The 18,252-nt window shown below is 35.2% G+C and overlaps 2 protein-coding genes across 8 annotated transcripts; one reads left to right on the top strand and one right to left on the bottom strand.

The window, feature by feature from the left end:
* Positions 1–131: 131 nt before the first annotated feature.
* On the bottom strand, positions 132–4,417 carry Pgap1 (GPI inositol-deacylase). The gene is made up of 10 exons (XM_076779844.1): positions 4,001–4,417; positions 3,412–3,565; positions 3,225–3,335; positions 2,949–3,052; positions 2,442–2,885; positions 2,126–2,379; positions 1,617–2,042; positions 1,155–1,541; positions 713–1,087; positions 132–559 (listed from the first exon to the last, which is right to left on the bottom strand). Exons 1-10 carry the CDS (start codon positions 4,154–4,156, stop codon positions 295–297), a joined length of 2,676 nt encoding a protein of 891 aa, XP_076635959.1. The 5' UTR covers positions 4,157–4,417; the 3' UTR covers positions 132–294.
* Positions 4,418–5,196: 779 nt separating this feature from the next.
* On the top strand, positions 5,197–18,233 carry LOC143349024 (uncharacterized). Of its 7 annotated transcripts, none has more exons than XM_076779866.1 (6): positions 5,197–5,633; positions 7,610–7,686; positions 7,747–7,829; positions 7,896–7,972; positions 14,001–14,325; positions 14,626–18,233. In XM_076779866.1, the coding sequence occupies exons 5-6, from the start codon at positions 14,016–14,018 to the stop codon at positions 14,949–14,951; spliced, it is 636 nt and encodes a 211-aa protein (XP_076635981.1). In that variant the 5' UTR covers positions 5,197–5,633; positions 7,610–7,686; positions 7,747–7,829; positions 7,896–7,972; positions 14,001–14,015; the 3' UTR covers positions 14,952–18,233. The 7 variants fall into 7 exon arrangements, with proteins under 7 accessions (XP_076635981.1, XP_076635979.1, XP_076635983.1 ...); XM_076779864.1 differs by having other exon boundaries at positions 7,890–7,972; XM_076779868.1 differs by lacking the exon at positions 7,610–7,686 and having other exon boundaries at positions 7,890–7,972.
* The last annotated feature ends 19 nt before the right edge of the window (positions 18,234–18,252 follow it).

The raw sequence follows: 18,252 nt of genomic DNA, 5'->3' as shown, positions 1-18,252 counted from the left end.
TGTGATGTATACAAAAGAATTCTTAATTGTTATGTAGTTACTTTTTAGAGAATAATACTAATTGATCTTCAGTTAACTTACTTCAAATGTTTTAAAATGTTTACTTGTGTTAATACAATTGCCACACTGTCTAATTTTTTACTATTATATATTACACGTTTAATTTTTTGAAAATAAATTATTCTCAAGCAAATAACATGTATTACACAATGTATAAACACGAAATTTAGGTTATGCAAAGGATTCGTACATTTGTGGTTTGTTGAATAAATCTTTTTTTCAATGAATTTTCTATTAAGAAATCATGTAATTTAATGTAATGAGAGTAGTAGTTCCAGCAATGATAGGTGGGATATAATATTGATAAAAAGGTGGATGGGATGCAGCTCCCATTAAAAGTACAACCCAACCTAAGAAACATAATATGCTAGCTAATACTTGTGATCGAGTTCCAATGTTATTTGGAGAAATTTGTAACCACCCTGATGTACTGCATGCTACTAAAACTATCCAGCTTTGATATAGTAAAGGATCTTCGGTAGAAAGTCTCATGTCGTAACTGAAACAAGCATATAACAAATCTAAATTAGACTACAGTGATTACCGGGATAAATGGAATGGGATAACATAATTGATTACCCGGATAAGTGGAAAGCCAGTTAATTTCCAAAATTTCCAAATAAGTTTGTATTGTAAAAATCAAAATACAAACCTGAAATTCTTTGCCCAAACAAGTACAGATGGTGTAGCTGGAATAGCAGTAAAACACCAAAGTAAGAACAGAAGAAGATGGTCAAATATTTTTTGTCTTGTATTTTCGTGATCTTTAGAATCTTTCGTATTTCTGAATTGTTTTATCCAGTTGAAATGTTGTAATGAGGCCATTAATAGTTCTTCTAAGTAATCTTCATACATTCTCGTTAAGTTTAAAAAATATAGAAAAACTGAAATTAACATAGCTAGAGCTCCACAAGTTGCCGGAATTAAAGACAAGACAAGAATAGTGGTAATAAAGGGCAACTGATTTAATCCTCCGAGTAGCCAATCTGACCATGTTGTTGAAAAAGCTATTGCACGTGCCAGAAACCTTAAAAAGAAATTTAATACTCCTATAATATTAAATGTAATATGAATACATAATTCAATATTCTTACCTAACAGCAATACTATGTGCCACTGAACCAAGAAATATAATGGTACAGCATAATCCAATGGCGAATACGCAAAGAATTGCTAAAGCAATTAAACATTCAAATATTAAATCATAGTAAAATGACAAAAATATTGTCACTACTATTGTTGGAGTTTGGTCATGCCTGTGATTGATTCGCATTGATAAAAATACTAAAAGTAAACTAATAATCGTTGTATATAGAAGGTACCAACGATCCCGTACAATACAAGAAATTTGATCTATGATACCACTTTTTTGTATATTAATTGTGTAGGAACATGCAGGATCCAAAGTTATCCTTAAATATGGAGAAACATTAGAATATTTATGACTGGTTTGAAGTTTCATCGTTTTTGGCCCATTATCCCTAAAATGTTAAATATTTTTGTCAGTATTAAATTTTTGTATTTGAAAAATTTTTATTAATTACAATTGCACTTACACGACTGTAAAAAACTGAATTTGCGTAACACCAATGCTCCATGGTTCGAATAATTCAACAAGTGCTTGGTGTTTTGGGTCTGTACATACAGATGCTTTAAGTTCAACTGTTATAGCATCCAGAATATTATCAAAAGTAGCATAATATCTGACATGTCCAGTATCAGATTGTTTTACTTGGGGTTTCATAAGTAAACTTTTCAATAGAGGTACACTGTCCATAATAGGTATAAGTCTTGTATTATAAGAATACATATCGACATTTACGGCAACATATTTTTCAAAATTATCTGGTGTAAGTCTTACTATAATGTGTGTTGCACCAGGGTATTTTAATTCCTGAAGATCTAAGTCGACAGTTTTTCTTAGTTGATACAAAGGATCTGGTAACATTCTTGTTTTATTTGATAAGTTCCAGCCCCAGTTACTAATAAACATAGTTAATAATTAAACAATACTTACACTAATGTATTTTCTGTGCAAAAAAAACAGAACAGAAAGTATTATTACCAAACTCTTGATTGTCCTTGTATGCTAGATGCTGTGCAAATAAACAACCAATCTTTTGATTTTAAATTTACAGTGTCAATAGTTAAATGATCTGGCTGTCCATTGAATCTAATCATAAGATAAATAGGAGATGTCCTTTTAGATAAATTTTGATTACTCCATGTATAATGTCTTCGAGTATCTTCTATCCATTCACCACCAGGTTCGAATTCTACTACTTCTTTGTAACGGTATAATTTTTTTCCGGAAGCGCGCTGTGAAATTAATTGCGTCAGAGACATTATTCTTTATGATAAATATACCGATAGTTTCTTACATGATAAATATGATACGATAAAGCCTGCATTCTTTCATCAGCATTGGAAGAAATTTTCGGAGGCCTCTGAGAAGTACTAACAGAGTCAAATAATAAACGCACAATGGAGAACACTAATTGTTTGCACCAAAGAATACTTAAATGATCTGTAGATTTCCAGACATCTGGTATGTTGGTAGAAAGGACATTAATATCAGCTGTAGAATCTAAAATTTGAGTTGCAGTCACGAGTATGTCTCGTGGTCCACCTCCTATCGATATCACACTTGTTCCAGCATCTTTCAGTTGACTTAAACGATTGTCCAAGTCATGATAATAATTGGCAAAAGTACTATCCAACACCAATGTAGGTGTATGAGGAGTAGCCAAAGTTATAATCATACTTGCAATGCTAGCATTTATATTTGGAGTCAATAAGACAGATCCTTTAGCTATAATACCTCCCTAAATAGATGGAAACATATTTTAATACATTTATTATAATAAATATATCAATATTATACTTACCATTGAATGTCCAATAAGCACAATGTTCTCCACATTAAATTTGTATAAACTTAAAATCTTTTGTATACAGTATGAAACATATAAAGTCTCATCCATTAGTACACCTTGGATTAATAAATAAATCATTAACTAATACTTGAATGTTATTAACTGATAAACAAATATTTAGGAAATTTTAATAAATAACGGATAATCTCCCATAAAAGAAATTGTTATTCAATATACTCAATGAATATTTAAACTACTGAAAATATATTACTTCTATAATATTTATACCTCCATATAAGCCAGAATAATCCTTTCCTAATGATACTGTAAAATAGTCAAAATGAAATGGAGTCCTATCTTTTAAACTTTTTCTCAAACTCACAGAAGCAAGAGACCTTACTAAAAAAAGAACAAATATATTATAAAAGTGGTTTACATCCATGAACAAAGGCATTAAAGAACAAATCCTAAGAACCTTGTTCGTGAGATCCAGCATTGCCTGGTATAAAAAGCACTGGTATTCCAGAAAAGTACATTCTTCTGAGTTTTTCTGTAGTAAAACCTTCTCCATACGCAAATAATTTATATCTAAGATACCGTTCTTCTATTTCATTATCCAAGGATATTCTCTAATATTAATAATGAAATTTTTATATTATATAAAAACATAATGCAAATAATAAAATAACAATCTTTCTAACATAAAAGTATGAGTAAAGATATTAATTGTTATAATTACTACTATCTTAATTATATTCTGTGAGTGATAACATAACAAAATTAACAGAAACAATTTAAATCAAATTTAATGCATAAATTTGTATGTAATCTTTGTTACGTATAATGGTATTATGATATTAATGGCGTTTTTACACTAACATTTATGATAGTTGAAATTAGTAATTTGTTTAAAACACTGTCTTTTTTAATCAGTATTGTATAATTAGAATAATTCAGCATAGCAATTAAAATAAATTCATTAGATACAAAGAGGGTTAAAATAAAAGGAGGTAGTATTCATTAATATTTTTAATTACAGAAAAGTTTCAACTATGTTTACGTACCACATACTGTGGATATTCAAACATATATGTCATATCACAAGTATTTTCTTCAAAATCCGTAACATAACGAGCAGCTCCAAGTATGTAGAGTAAAAGAAGTAACATTAAAAGTAAAAAAGATGTACTGTAAATTAGTATAGATTTAATCTTTATCATCTTTCTGTTCTTTTCTGCTTTAATATTAAGATCCGTTTGATCGTTACATAAAATAAACTAAATTTTTAATCATCTGAGTGAAAGTGTTCATCAATTGAGGTGAAAATTTGAATGAAATGAGAAAGGTATTATTCTCATTTATTACTTTTTTACAAAAGGAAATGATTATTCATACGAATCAACATGTTCGAGCTGAGATATTACGATCAGTTAAAACTTTGTACAGAAACATAGACAAGTGCTTTTAGAGGTTACAGTTAGCATACAGCCACAACCGATCCTAGTACTAGCCATATTGGCGGGAAACAGTAAAAGCGCGGGAATCTGATTTTGCACTAGATAGACAGAGTAGGCAACATTCACACTTCGGGAAATTGATAAGAAACGTTAGTGTGTCTTTCCTTCTTGTTCTCGCGATAATCAGCATGCGATTCCAAGTCTCGACTATCCCAGCATTTTTATTTTCAAAACCTATGTGAGGCATACGAGTAGACCTTTTACCTTATGAGCTTTCGTGGCCCAATTTGACTGCCATACCGACCTGAAAATTCGGAGCTGATTTCAGCGACCTCTTCTCATGGATGGCGGTCAGTTGAGAAACTATTCACTGAATTAGTTTGATGGTCAAACAGTTGTAATATTGGTAATGTTGCGAGTGACACGAAAATGGTAATGGGGCTTTAGGGCCCCATAAAAATGGGCCGAAAAAATACATCGGGTGAAAGGTCTACTCGTATACCTCGTCTGTGATAGTACTTTTTTAAACGCTTGCCTTTTTTCTCGATTTCTCGAAGTTGTGCGAAGTGCCGAACTCACGTACGCGTGACTCGCGCGGTAGTGTGTGTCTGCTATTCCCACCATTTCGTTAGGCATTAAAGAAAGTTCGTCGTTACTAGTGTTGCCGTTAATGCACTCAATTATGCCAAATCTGACCACACTGGATGCACGTGCCGTCGTTTTTGTTATCGAGATTGTCGTAAGATCGAAGTTTGAGGCGCGTGCACGAGGATCGTGCATCTGCGCATGCGTGACCATGTTGCGCGCAACCACGAGGGGGGATAACATGGCGGTACTCGATCGCCGTTAGTCGATGTGCAGACGCCGGTGGATTTAGATCATCTAAACTGTCAGGATGAATAACCGTCGCGATTAAAAGATCACAACCAGACTGTGCAGTTATCGTTTCACGCGCTGTGACATTGTTTAAAGATCGCGAACCGACTGAGAGTTAATTTGAACAAATACGAAACGTCAGTCGCAAAATCGTATGCAGTTATATGCGTTAAGTGCCGTCCATAAGTTCTAATATTGATTCAAAACAACGTTCAAGATTCAACTGTCGTGGAAATTCAAACGTTACGTTGCGAAAGTGATTTTGTAATTGGTCGCCGTTGGACACTGAGGTGATTGACAACAAAAGCGGAGAGGACAAATACCTGTCTTTGGGGCTACATCGTACTGTTTAACCTGTAAACCGGTAAGTTGCAACGTAATGTAAATTGCTATTATTGTCCGTATCTATACATTGTCGTACGAGTACTTACAAATTGCACGTGTCAATAAAGCTTGCTTATTTCTGATTCGTAACAAATGCACTTAGATTTTTTATATTCCAATCTTATTGAGGAATTATATAGGGTGTTCAGACATGGGAAAAATTTTAATGGGGGATTCTACAGGCCAAAATAAGACGAAAATCAAGAATACCAATTTGTTGATCGAGGCTTCGTTAAAAAGTTATTAACAATTAAATTTAAAAATTTCAAATAGTTCTAAAAAAAATATAGACGGATACAAGAGTCGATTGCAATTATTTTTGGTCATTACACATACCCCCGAAATCCTACGCATTTTCGAGAAATAAATTGGAATAGGTTTGACATTTTTGACAAAATTAAAAGTTTTCGAATCGTTTTAAAAAAAATATGTTCGTGTGCAGGCGTCTATTCCAATCATTTTTGGTCATTAGACCTACCCCCGAAATCCTACGCATTTTCGAGAAAAAAATTCGAGAAGGTGTAAAATTTTTCGACGGAAAAAAAAATTTCAAATCGTTATAAAAAAATTATAGTCGGATACAAGAGTCAATTGCAATCATTTTTGGTCATTACACATACCCCTGAAATCCTACGCATTTTCGAGAAAAAAATTCGAGAAGGTGTGAAATTTTTGACAAAATTAAAAGTTTTCGAATCGTTTTAAAAAAAATATGTTCGTGTGCAGGCGTCTATTCCAATAATTTTTGGTCATTAGACAGACCCCCAAAATCCTACGCACTTTCGAGAAAAAAATTCGAAAAGGTGTGAAATTTTTCGACGGAAAAAAAAATTTCAAATCGTTATAAAAAAAATATAGTCGGATGCAAGAGTCGATTGCAATCATTTTTGGTCATTACACATACCCCCGAAATCCTACGCATTTTCGAGAAAAAAATTCGAGAAGGTGTGAAATTTTTCGACGAAAAAAAAAATTTCAAATCGTTCTAAAAAAAATATAGTCAGATGCAAGAGTCTATTGCAATCATTTTTGGTCATTACACATACCCCCGAAATCTTGCGCATTTTCGAGAAAAAAATTCAGTTAGGGCGGAAATTAAAACGTTAATAACTTTTTAACAAAGCCTTCATCAACAAATTGGTATTCTTGATTTTCGTCTTATTTTGGCCTCTAGAATTCCCCATTAAAATTTTTCCCATGGTTAGCTGAACACCCTGTATTCTTTAAGGGAGCTTTGCAAATATTAAATAATATTAGTAAAATATGAGAAAAATGGGACACGATTAAATTTTGCAGCTTCGAATGTCTTTAGATATCTTTGATGGTGTCGTTAATAAACTCTGAGAATGATCATTAATCTGGGTAGCTTTGAAAAATATTAGTTTTTTTCTTATCGAAGGATTATGTGTCTATAAATATGAAAATTTGAATAATTGCGTAATGAATCGGCGGACTGTACAATTTCTGCTCTAAAGTTAACGCGTTGGCTTGATCTTGCGACGGACAAGCGTCCTGAAAGGCGAAGCCCACGCTTGATTTCACTTAAATACTTATTTTAGTCCAGACATGTAAAGTGCGCGCCGATATACGTGGTCGCACGTGTACGACATTTACACGTGGAAGACAACGAGGGCTGAAATGGGTACTTACGGGAAGGTCAACGAGAGTATCAATTCAGCGTTTACGATCTCTTTCTTTCATTCGCAATGCCGCTCATGCCGTCGCATAGATTCTAACGTTCGTTTATTTCCGATACGATCCGGTTATGCTTCATAGAAGCCCTTCGTCACGCACCTATGTAGATCTCCTGAACATTATATATTTTGCATATTAGTTTGTTTTGCTACAAATATGCGATTACAACATAAAGAGATGCACATTGGTTTTACGACTATTTTATCATTTTATTTCAAATCGAACTGAACGTGATTCTGGAAAAATTATTTTCGATTGCAGGGCCCAATTACAATAATTTTTGGTGATTAAACCTACCCCTGAAATCCTATCCACTTTCGAGAAAAAAATTCCAGAAGGTATGCAATTTTTCAACAAAATTAAAATATTTCAAATCATTCTAAAAAAATTATTTTCAGTTGCAGGGCCCAATTACAATAATTTTTGGTGATTAAACCTACTCCTGAAATCCTACCCACTTTCGAGAAAAAAATTCCAGAAGGTATGATATTTTTCGATAAAATTCAAAAATTTCAAATCGTTCTAAAAAAATTATTTTCAGTTGCAGAGCCCAATTACAATAATTTTTGGTGAATAGACCTAACCCTGAAATCCTAACCATTTTCGAGAAAAAAATTCCAGAAGGTATGCAATTTTTCGACAAAATTCGAAAATTTCAAATCGTTCTAAAAAAATTATTTTTGATTTTAGGGATCAATTATAGTCATTTTTGGTCAATAGACCTACCCCGAAAATCCTACCCACTTGTGAGAAAAAAATTCATGTAGGTGGACAAATTTTATCAATAATTTTGTTAATAACTTTATAACGAAGCCTCAAACAGCAAATTGGTATTCTTGATTTTCGCCATATTTTGGCCTCTAGAATCACCCATTAAAATTTTTCCCAGGGTGGCCGAACACCCTGTGTGTATTGATATTTTTCTGGAGTAACATTTAGATGCGTAGTGAATCGTATGTACGTAGAAGTTGATGAGAACCGTACACGAAATCAACATTATGACGTCCTTGTTCATCAGGAGCAGTCTGCTAATGCATCGAAACGAGTTACGCAGCGTTACTTGCGCCAGAACACGTGTAACCTGTGTGACGGTCGACGAGAGGCTTGCAGATTTATGTGTCACGTCGTTGATCGTGTTACGAGATTGTTTCGTCACAGTCCAATCTATCGATTCAGAGCAGGAAAAAATCATTGCATGAACATACACGTGTGCCACGTGTAGCTAACGTTGTCTGCGACTTCCTACATTTTCAAGACTTATCTGTCTGTCTATAAATATACTCCAACTGTGCAATTTATCATTAAAATCCTAGAACAGAGCATTTGTAGGCGTACGCAAGGTGTCTGTCCATAAATGTTTATTGGAAGATTTTGCAATTGGGTCACTCTGTCTTGTACCTGATACAATTGCATTAACTGCTCTCGAGCCTCCGTCCATTTAAATGTCAAGTCGTTTAGCCTGATTTAAGCAAGTTGAAAAATCGACGGTCGCAGCGATATTCGCTCGAAACGATTCTATCGTCAATCGCGAACGATATCCCTTTCTTTTTGCGACGAATACGCAACCGTGCAGACCCACGTGACGCGAGGCGTGTGATCGCAATTGTGGCCAACGTGAGGCAGCGTAACCACATGACTGGATATCACATGCAAAGCCAAGCACGTTCTTTCGCTTTAATTTCGTTAAGTGCTTTAAGCACGTAACAACCATGGTTTCGTATCCGGCGTCACGTGTACCGCCTTGTTGCCGGAAATTCGGTCACGTTTCATTTTTCTACTCTTCTTTGCGACTATCGGCACAGTCAAACCGAAAAATCTTCAAAATATCAGTCAGTGATGCGTCCTTTTTTATTGACAATATTTCTCAAAAATTTGTCCTTTATTTTTGTGATCCTTTTTTGAATGAGAAATGTATGACGTTGATAGTGAACGCGTTAAATAATTTTTCATATGTGTCATGTAACAAGGACGCTTTGTCGCTTTATATAGATTTGTAGTTAGTCTATTTTTACGCAGTTACCCGTAATTTACAACTTGGTGATTATTGCTTATAAACACTCGAAGTCGGAAACAAAGGCTGGTAAAATATCTCCGAGATTGCCACATGTTCGCGCACGTGTTTCGTTTGCGTCATCGAATAGCAAAATTCTTATCTACGGCCTAGCTCACATGCAGATTACAGTTCTGCAATGTTATTCCTTTCATTCATGTTACTATGAATCCGTGTGTGTACTCTGTATCGCGCAAATCGGTGTTTCAGCCATTGTCACGTGTTATCGCGCTCGGATTCTTCGTAATCTTATTCATTAAGCCTTTTCTAAATAATGGTTCTTTATCATTGAAATTCTGTTTTCTGTACCGTTTATAGGAACGAAATGAAATTTGCATTATTTGGGTGAAACGAACTCTTTTTCTCGGTCATTATCATATGAATGTTTTGTATTTTCTTCCTTGGTTTTCAGGTATGCTTTGAGATTCGTGGTATTCAATAGAATTCAGAAATTCTGATACAAAAGCAGTTTGTATGAGGTCGCTACTATTTTGTATAAAAATGGCAAGAATTTTGATAAGGGTATTAAAGGAATGCTAAGAAGCAATTATGGAATAATAGAAAGCGGAAACCAATACAGTGAACGTTGGATACACAGTGAAAACTCGATAAATGCCTCCAAAAGCTGTTCCATAAATGATACTAGGGGAATTCCCTTAAACCAGTGAGACGTAGTAGCTTTCTTTAAAAATCTTTATTGTCTTCGTCACCTTCCTACCCCAAGATCTATAACTTTAGACATTTAATCTGAATTAATTTCCTAATTAGGTTGGAAACAATGTGTGTAAATATCATCAGTTTGTCGTGTATTATCCTGGAACTATTTGTTCGAGTACTCGTGACCGCAGAGTGTCGAGTAGCCGTCGCTACACGAGGGAAACGTCGCCAGACAGTAGGGTCGGTACCTCCTGGGGGGAAACAAGGGGACATCGTACGCATCCCCCACCGGGTACATCACCGAAAAGCACTGCGTGAGGACGCACAGCCCGAGGTCGTCGAACCCGGCAGCGATGGCCACGTGTATCCACGGGGAATATCCCATCCTTTTACCGCGAAACGCGCGTGTAGTATGAGAGGCGATCGTCAGCCAACGTAGGTTCCATGGTGGGAGACACTACGCGCTCATTGGCAAACCACCAAGATGCAGACTGGTGGGGGAATGGCTGCACGTGGCGGCTTTGCTTGGACCGTAAATCGCAGGATGCAGTGACCTGCAATTCGCAAATCTTTTCAATATGATGGACCAGCACTTTTTTTGTGCACAATGCCTTACAAGACTTTCAATTATGGAAGATTCCACCTAGCGAGCATGGATGAGAATGTCATTTTTCTTATTTATTGCTTTCCAATCTGGGTTTATTGATTAGCCCAATTCCACTAGGTATTTTTAATAAATAGGGTAACTGATTGTGAGTTCAGACCATATAGGGTTAGCAAACTCTGTCGTTTCCGCGAAGCATTGTTCGAACCCTTACTTCCGTTTGCTATTTACGCCATAGTATTAAATTTCGTCGTACGTGGCCGTTGGTTACATTTGCATCGATGCGTAGTTACCAGATAGATGTGTTAAGCACGTCCAATGATAATTTTCAAGTGAACACGTGGATGCGGTTATTTGCGCCGTATTTATTAAATCTCTTTTTATCTTGCCCGGTTGTGTACATTGAGATTGCGAACATTTTTTGTCCCGCCTAGAACATCGCTTCCTTTTAATGTATAGGTATATTTACAGAGGTTTACATAGTTCAAAGCACTAAAAATTGGGCGATATTTCAGATCTCTGTTTGACGAAACTAGTGTACTTTTGAATTCAACACGTGTACTTATTTATGTTTCGCCAAGCTGTAAAAATTTGTTAAAGTATGTATATACAGGGTGTTCGGCCACCCCGGGGAAAAATTATAATGGGGGATTCTAGAGGCCAAAATAAGACGAAAATCATTCGAATAAAAATATTACAATTTCCATCACTATTAATTCATAAACGAGTAAAGAAATCGTTTGAAGATTGATTTAACTTCAGATAGCTAATGTTTTGATTAGGGGTGGGAAGATTCTTTAAGTCCGTGCATATTCGCGTAATCTTCCCCGTTAAATGTAAGCTATTGATGCACGTGGCGTAAGATAAAAGAAACCTAACGGCAATCTTGACTCGTGACGAATATGTCGCGATAATTCATGAGGGGAACGGTCGTGATATATCGTACGTGTAGGATATGTGTTGTTCGTGTATTCGCACCCAGGCGGTGGCTTTGCAATATGGACGCCCATCAGAAATTACTTCCCCGTGCGTTCGAAGGCCAACCGGGGAACTTCACTGTATCGCAGAGGGGTTGCATCGAGGAAAAAAGGGCGAGAGAATTGGGTGGCCTTCAATAAGGGCGCACACGTTCTGAATATTTAGTTCGTTCGCGTTTTCGAAGCTACCGGATCAGGGCCGTTGCAAAACAGAGGCAGAAAAGGCACAGACGTCTTCAAAAATAAAAGAAAATTAATTCACAGCATGGTTGTGGCACTGTATATTTAAGAATGTACTGTTAAATTTTGATAAATAAATGTCAAGTACGTTTTTCCTTCAAATCAATTTCTTCAGAAGTTATGAGCATTTGTACCACACAACCATGCTGTATTGACTTATGTCCAGCACTGTACATCTTGTAGTTGAGTTACACTCTATTTGTAATATACTATATTACATTATTCAGCGCATAAAGAGTACGTCTTCTTGCGGTTTGAACTCGTAATTTATGAAACGACCTCTTTGATATTCTTCATATTCCTAGTGTATTACGCGCGCTACACCGGCGTCGTCTTTATCCTTTTTTTTTCTTGCAGCGATTATCAATGTTATTTCATGGTCACACGTGGTGCAACGAAATCCGAGGTCAAACCAGCTGGGCAACCGGTCGAGGGGAGACGAAAAGTTGTATCGCGGCTCTCTCTGTTGCTTTATTTCGGTGCAGGCACGTGCACCAACATTCACAGTAATCAGGTCATCGCCTGCATCGATCGTGTCGTCAACCGGTACGAATGCACACGTGTAATTCACAGCGAAGACACGACGTTACCTTTTTATTTTCCTGTTCGATGTTTTGACGTTCTACGAGCATATGACATCACTCGTGACAATTGAAAAAGAATCTTTTCACTCTCCTTGACGCGTGCATATGTATTTCATTTTTATTTTTTCCAGGTAACTTCATTGACGGTCGATTCAATTACAAGAACGTATACTATTTAATTTCGTTTAAATTGCAAAATGACGACGCTGGAGTGAGACCACAAAGTAGCCTACTTTTAGGAAACCAAAATTGGAACGACCGACACTCTTCAATTTTGTACTCTTTGTAGTTTTTTAAAGAACACCTGGCCGCATTAATTCGTTCCCACATCAAAAGAAAGTCGCTGATGGCGGCGTCCCCTTGGAGATCCTCCACTTCTCTATCTTCATCACGGAACGTTTGGAGTTGTCGCACGCTAGTGACTTCCCCTTGAAGCTGGAACGAATTAATGTGGCCGGGTGTACAGAGTATCTCAGTTACAAAACGATATCTCTGTTATTTTTAACGATACGAGGAAACGTCTAAGGGACGAATTCTTTAGTTCTAGTGAAAGAAAAATGAGGACCACCCTATTGTACCTACCACCGTTTCAAAAGCGATTTCCATTACTGTGAAGTCCCCTTGTCAGAGCGATGTTTATTTTAAAAATCATTACTGTAATAAAACGTTAATGTTATGAACAATCCTACATGAAGATGCTACGAATCAGAGTCTATTGACCGCGGTAATTGCCCGTCAGTAATATGCAACGATACCAGCCATCTGCGTAATTTGACGAAGAAGGAGCCAATCGATGACCTAAATACGCGGCGACAATGCGCTTTGGTACGCGTACGTGTCCGCGAAAGTGGTTTCATCGGCAATTAATCGACAGCTTATGTGATCGGTTCGTTTGAAACTGCGATGCTGCGATCGCGACAATATGCAAACGACAATTATTATCTTCCAAAAGTGAACGCGTTATAAAATCATACGGAAATAGACTTTATCACCGCCCAGGCACCGTTTGACTTTATTACAAAGAAATTATTTATGAACGAAGGACTGCCAGACGAGACTTTCACTCGTTGAAAATATCTGATAATAACTTCCACGTGGCAGTACTTTACACCTTGACCACGGGGCACACGTGTGCTTTTTATATGCATCGTATGCACCAACTATTTTAATATAACGTACACAGCTAATGCAACATTGTTCAACAAAATAATTACATACGACAAAGTGTTAGAGAAGTGGGAAAATATCAATCGATCAAATATTCAAAATATAGGGTGCTCAGTCAACCCTGGGAAAAATTTTAATGGGGGATTCTAGAGGCTAAAATAATGATGGAGGCTTCGTTAGAAAGTTATTAACGTTTCAAGTTCCGTTCGTCCTGAATTTTTTTCTCGAAAGGGGGTAGGATTTCAGGGGTATGTCTAATGACCAAAAATGATTGGAATAGACGCCTGCACACGAACATATTTTTTTTAGAACGATTTTCATTCATTTTTGTTAAAATATGACGCTAAATCCGACGTTCTCTTTCTGATTACAGAGTTTTAATCGGAAAATGGCTCCGACCGTTTGCCTGTCGGAACTGCCAGTGGTAAGAAAACCGACCATCCCGTGTTCTCGTCGACGACAAAAAGTATCCAACGGCGCAATTGTGAAGCAACAGAAATTCGAGTTGAGAAGAATAGAAATGAATGCGCCACGACGCGAAGATGCGTCTTTAACACCCCCAGAAAGTCCTCTTTGGGAACCTGAATGTCCCAACGACTCCTGCGTCCCAACCATCGTCAGTTCTTCCTCTCCGAACGTTTCCGCTCGAATCCCAGCGGACATAGAACACTGGAGAGTCTTTCTGGCTCGACGGAAAGGTGTGGTTTCCGTAATGTTAACAAACCGCGAAATTAACATGAGTAGACTAACTACCAATTCCCTGTCTCTCTCGCCGACTAAAGTTTTACACTCTAAATTCAACGTTTTATTAATTAAATTCACTCTTCTGGGAATCAAATTCATCCTTTTGTTTCAAACTTCCTAACTTTGTTGATCAGATAATGTATACTCCACTTTTTCCAATGACGAACCCCATAAGAAGTTTTGTCAAAAATCAAGTTATGTGCGAAACATATACTAGTAATTAATGAAACTACTGCAACTATTTTACATTACAGGTCTTCTGGACATCGTGGTGCGCACAATGGCCCTGGTGAGACGGAACAATATCCTTCAAGAAAGGGTGAACGCACTGAGCGCGGAGACACGTGACTTCATCCACTCGGTGCTGAATAATCCCGAGAACAAGTGCGTACAACAGAGACTGGATGCGTCGGATTGCAAGGACGCGGACGTGTCGTCCTCGACGGAGAAAACTGTCTCGAGACAGTTTTTCCCACCAACTCCAGACACTACCTATTCTTCGTCCAACGACGTCACGTCCAGTTGCGGTAGCAGCGAACGCGACACCGAAGAAGAGTCCTCGTCCGAAGACGAGTCGTAAACCTCGAACCTGCGCATGCATAAGATGACGAGGCGATCCCTAAATGGTATCGAAGGAAACGAAATACATATTGCTAAAGTTTTCGAACGACATTTCACGATACAATCGCTTCTTCATTACCTGAAGCAGATCGGAATCCTCACGTTGAAATTTACCCTTGGAAAATGGATACGACGGACGTATGTATGCAGGATCATTTTGAACAGTAACAACGATTTTTTACCTCAAAGTACCTTAATCTCAAAACTGTGGACGGTACTGAAAACTGTTTTGGGCAAAGTAATGGTTTTGGGACAACTATAATCTGATATAATTTTTTCCTATATGTATAATGTAGGTTGTGATATCAACATCCATGTGAACACGACATAGTCAAACATATTAGCTACACTGAAATTGAGTAGCACTACCAGTATTAAAATTAAAATATCTCCTAAATTAATAGTTTTGTTCCATCAGATTGTGAGGATTAATTTAATTGCACGTCTTTCACTGTTATCTGAAAATATTTATTTCACCAATTCGTGAAGAAACATTAGTAGTTTGCAAGCTCTATTCATTTAATTTTTATGAAAAAAAAACTGCAAAAGGAATTGGGTTGTACCGACTCGATGTTTAGAATAAGAACTACCAAATGGTTAATGATAGTCTTCGAATTGAAGAAGCTTATGTATCAGTGATGTAGTTATGTAAAAGACTAAAAAAGATATCATCGTATCCGAACAACGCAATTTGTAATATATTGTGGCGTGCTAAGTGGGATTATCAGAATTAATTAGTAACATTAAATATTCATATTTTGATTATGGGGTCCATTGAAGGCAGAGCATTAGCATAAATGTATTTTATTGGGTAAAATGCAAAATTATATCGATTTGACTCTCATGTCGAAATTTTCTTCCAAAGTTTATTTATTCGTGAGCCAATGTGAACTAAATTGCTCTGCAAATTCATGGCTGTGAAATTTGGTATTTGCACGTGTAGTTTTACCTTTCTCTCTCTCTCTCTTTCTGTCTCTCTCTTATTTGCAGAACAATGTTTTTTTGCTAGAACAAACACTCTCATAAATGAAATTTGTTCCAATCTAAAGGCATCAAGTAGAACAATCAATATGTTACATATATTCGATTTTACAATTTATACGCATTTACTATCCTCTTTATAAATGCAGTACTTACAAAATGTAAAAGTTAGTGTACCTTCTAGAGAGGTTTGATATAAATATTGTTCAATTAATAAATCTCTGTATTTATCAATCATGGGTGATATATATATACATATATGTATATATATATATATTTTTTTCAATATAATTCTCGTAAAAATCGAACATAAAAGCAATGCTAATCCAGCATTTGTAAAGTAATTTGTGATTGTATGATAATCATAAAGTATTTTAAAAATATAGTTTAGAAGTTTTGTGCTGGACTATACATATATATGTGATAATAACTCCTTTTGACATATACTCGTTGTTTCAGTGTTTTTAAATAGTCTACTATCATGAATATTGCTTTAATTATCTCATTAAATTTATTGATACTGCTGACACACGTTCTACCAATCACAATAAAAGTGGTATATCATCCCAAATTAGAGAATGTCATTTTACTCTTTGAATCTTAAAGAAGAAAGGGATGATTGAAAAAAATAAATACTAGAGCAGAGAAAATAGTTGGTATAAATGAAAGGAGACTAGTCTTAAAATAATCTTCAACATTTACTATTTTGAAATGGTTCCATTTTGTAGAGAAAGCTTAAAAATTACATGCCTCTTCATAGAGGTAAATGTATTCTGTACAAGATTCAGAGAACGAAATAATATCTTTTATCATAAGATGAATGTATTGCTTTATTCTTTAATATAACAAAGACAATTTTCTAGTTCATTGCCTTTATTTGGTCAAAGATTTAATCACAAAACTTGTGCCTAAGGAGCATGTACATACATATGCATATACTATCTCCCAGTTACTAGAGCAATACACATAGTTGTAACTTACTCACTTAAGCATTATTTAAATTACGTGCAGTAATTAGAGTAGCGAATGAAAATAAAATTGACCGCCGTAACTTTGTAAAATAATATTAAGTTTCTGTAGATTTTTTATTAATTTGCTTTGTAGTAATTTCAAGGTTCTCAATAGAGGCGTGGAAATAAATTTGAAATTAAACGCTTATTGTTAGTAGATTCTCTGGTTTTTAATTTCATTGGTATTTTACATCAAAGATGGGGAATTTCTTTTCTGCTTGGTTTGTAAAAGCAATAACAAACAAAATAACAGAGAAGACCTCTACGTTTAAACCACACTGGTGGGCCACCATCTACATTATATAAATATGAAGAATAAATTAAACTAAATATTACTTTGCTACTGATCAAGCATCCTTAACAAATTTTTTAAGTAACTTATCCAAGTCTTTGTTTGCACGCCTCTATTTCTTAGCATATCAAATTATTTGTTTTCTTTCAGTATAGTATAACTCCTAACAATAAGAATGAACCAAATCAAATATTAACAATCATAGTGAAAAATTTAAGGATAGTAATACATTATATAATAGTATAGAATATAGTATACATAGGTGCTTCTGTGTTTTGTAAAGATACGTATAAAAGACGTGTAAAATTGATTTTTTATTTCATTGCCAAATATTTTGACTAAGGCTTTTTCAATTATGAGTGACATCACAAATTACCTTCTCTTTTCTTATGGTATTGCTATGTGTATGACCATGAGTAGAAATATATTTGACATTTCACCATGAACGTTAATTAAAATGATCTCAATTACTACAAATTGTTAGTACTAATTCTTTTAACATTTTACAAGGATAATCCTGTGATCACATTTGATTCCATAGTATTACTGATATTAATTCATGGAAACTAAACTTACTTAAACTTGTATTGATAAAAAGTTGATAAAAATTTCAGAAGTACGATCGTCATAAAAGAATAGTAAACTTGTGAGTGTCTTAAACTACACTTTATCGTTATTAGTATTATTGCTTCTTGCTGCAATATCCTTATGAATCATTTACAATTACTACAAAATTCTGTCGTGACATATAATATTATTCGTGTCATTAAATGTAAAAAATAAAGAGTGTTCGTCTCTTAAAGTATTTCATATAAAAAAATAAAACTATGATTTATTTATTTATTTATTCTTTTCCTTAGGATAAATTTAATTAAATACATTATATTCATCACCTTTATAGTATTATAATACGTTTCTGTATAGTGGAAAAATAAACGATGATTTGAATAAATAAGAATATTTTATCCATTATTAAC

Source organism: Colletes latitarsis, chromosome 12 (assembly GCF_051014445.1).
Source record: "Colletes latitarsis isolate SP2378_abdomen chromosome 12, iyColLati1, whole genome shotgun sequence".
NCBI classification, from domain to species: Eukaryota; Metazoa; Arthropoda; class Insecta; order Hymenoptera; family Colletidae; genus Colletes; species Colletes latitarsis.
Note: the sequence above shows the minus strand (reverse complement) of the source record. Positions and strands in the feature narration are given on the sequence as shown.

Coding starts and splice junctions, on each gene's coding strand:
- LOC143349024 (XM_076779865.1), top strand. CDS start 14,016: ATGGCTCCGACCGTTTGCCTGTCGGAACTGCCAGTGGTAAGAAAACCG. Junction 14,326..14,625: donor CTTTCTGGCTCGACGGAAAG/GTGTGGTTTCCG, acceptor TTTACATTACAG/GTCTTCTGGACATCGTGGTG.
- Pgap1 (XM_076779844.1), bottom strand. CDS start 4,156: ATGATAAAGATTAAATCTATACTAATTTACAGTACATCTTTTTTACTT. Junction 2,886..2,948: donor TGCTTATTGGACATTCAATG/GTAAGTATAATA, acceptor CCATCTATTTAG/GGAGGTATTATAGCTAAAGG. Junction 1,088..1,154: donor GCACATAGTATTGCTGTTAG/GTAAGAATATTG, acceptor TTTCTTTTTAAG/GTTTCTGGCACGTGCAATAG.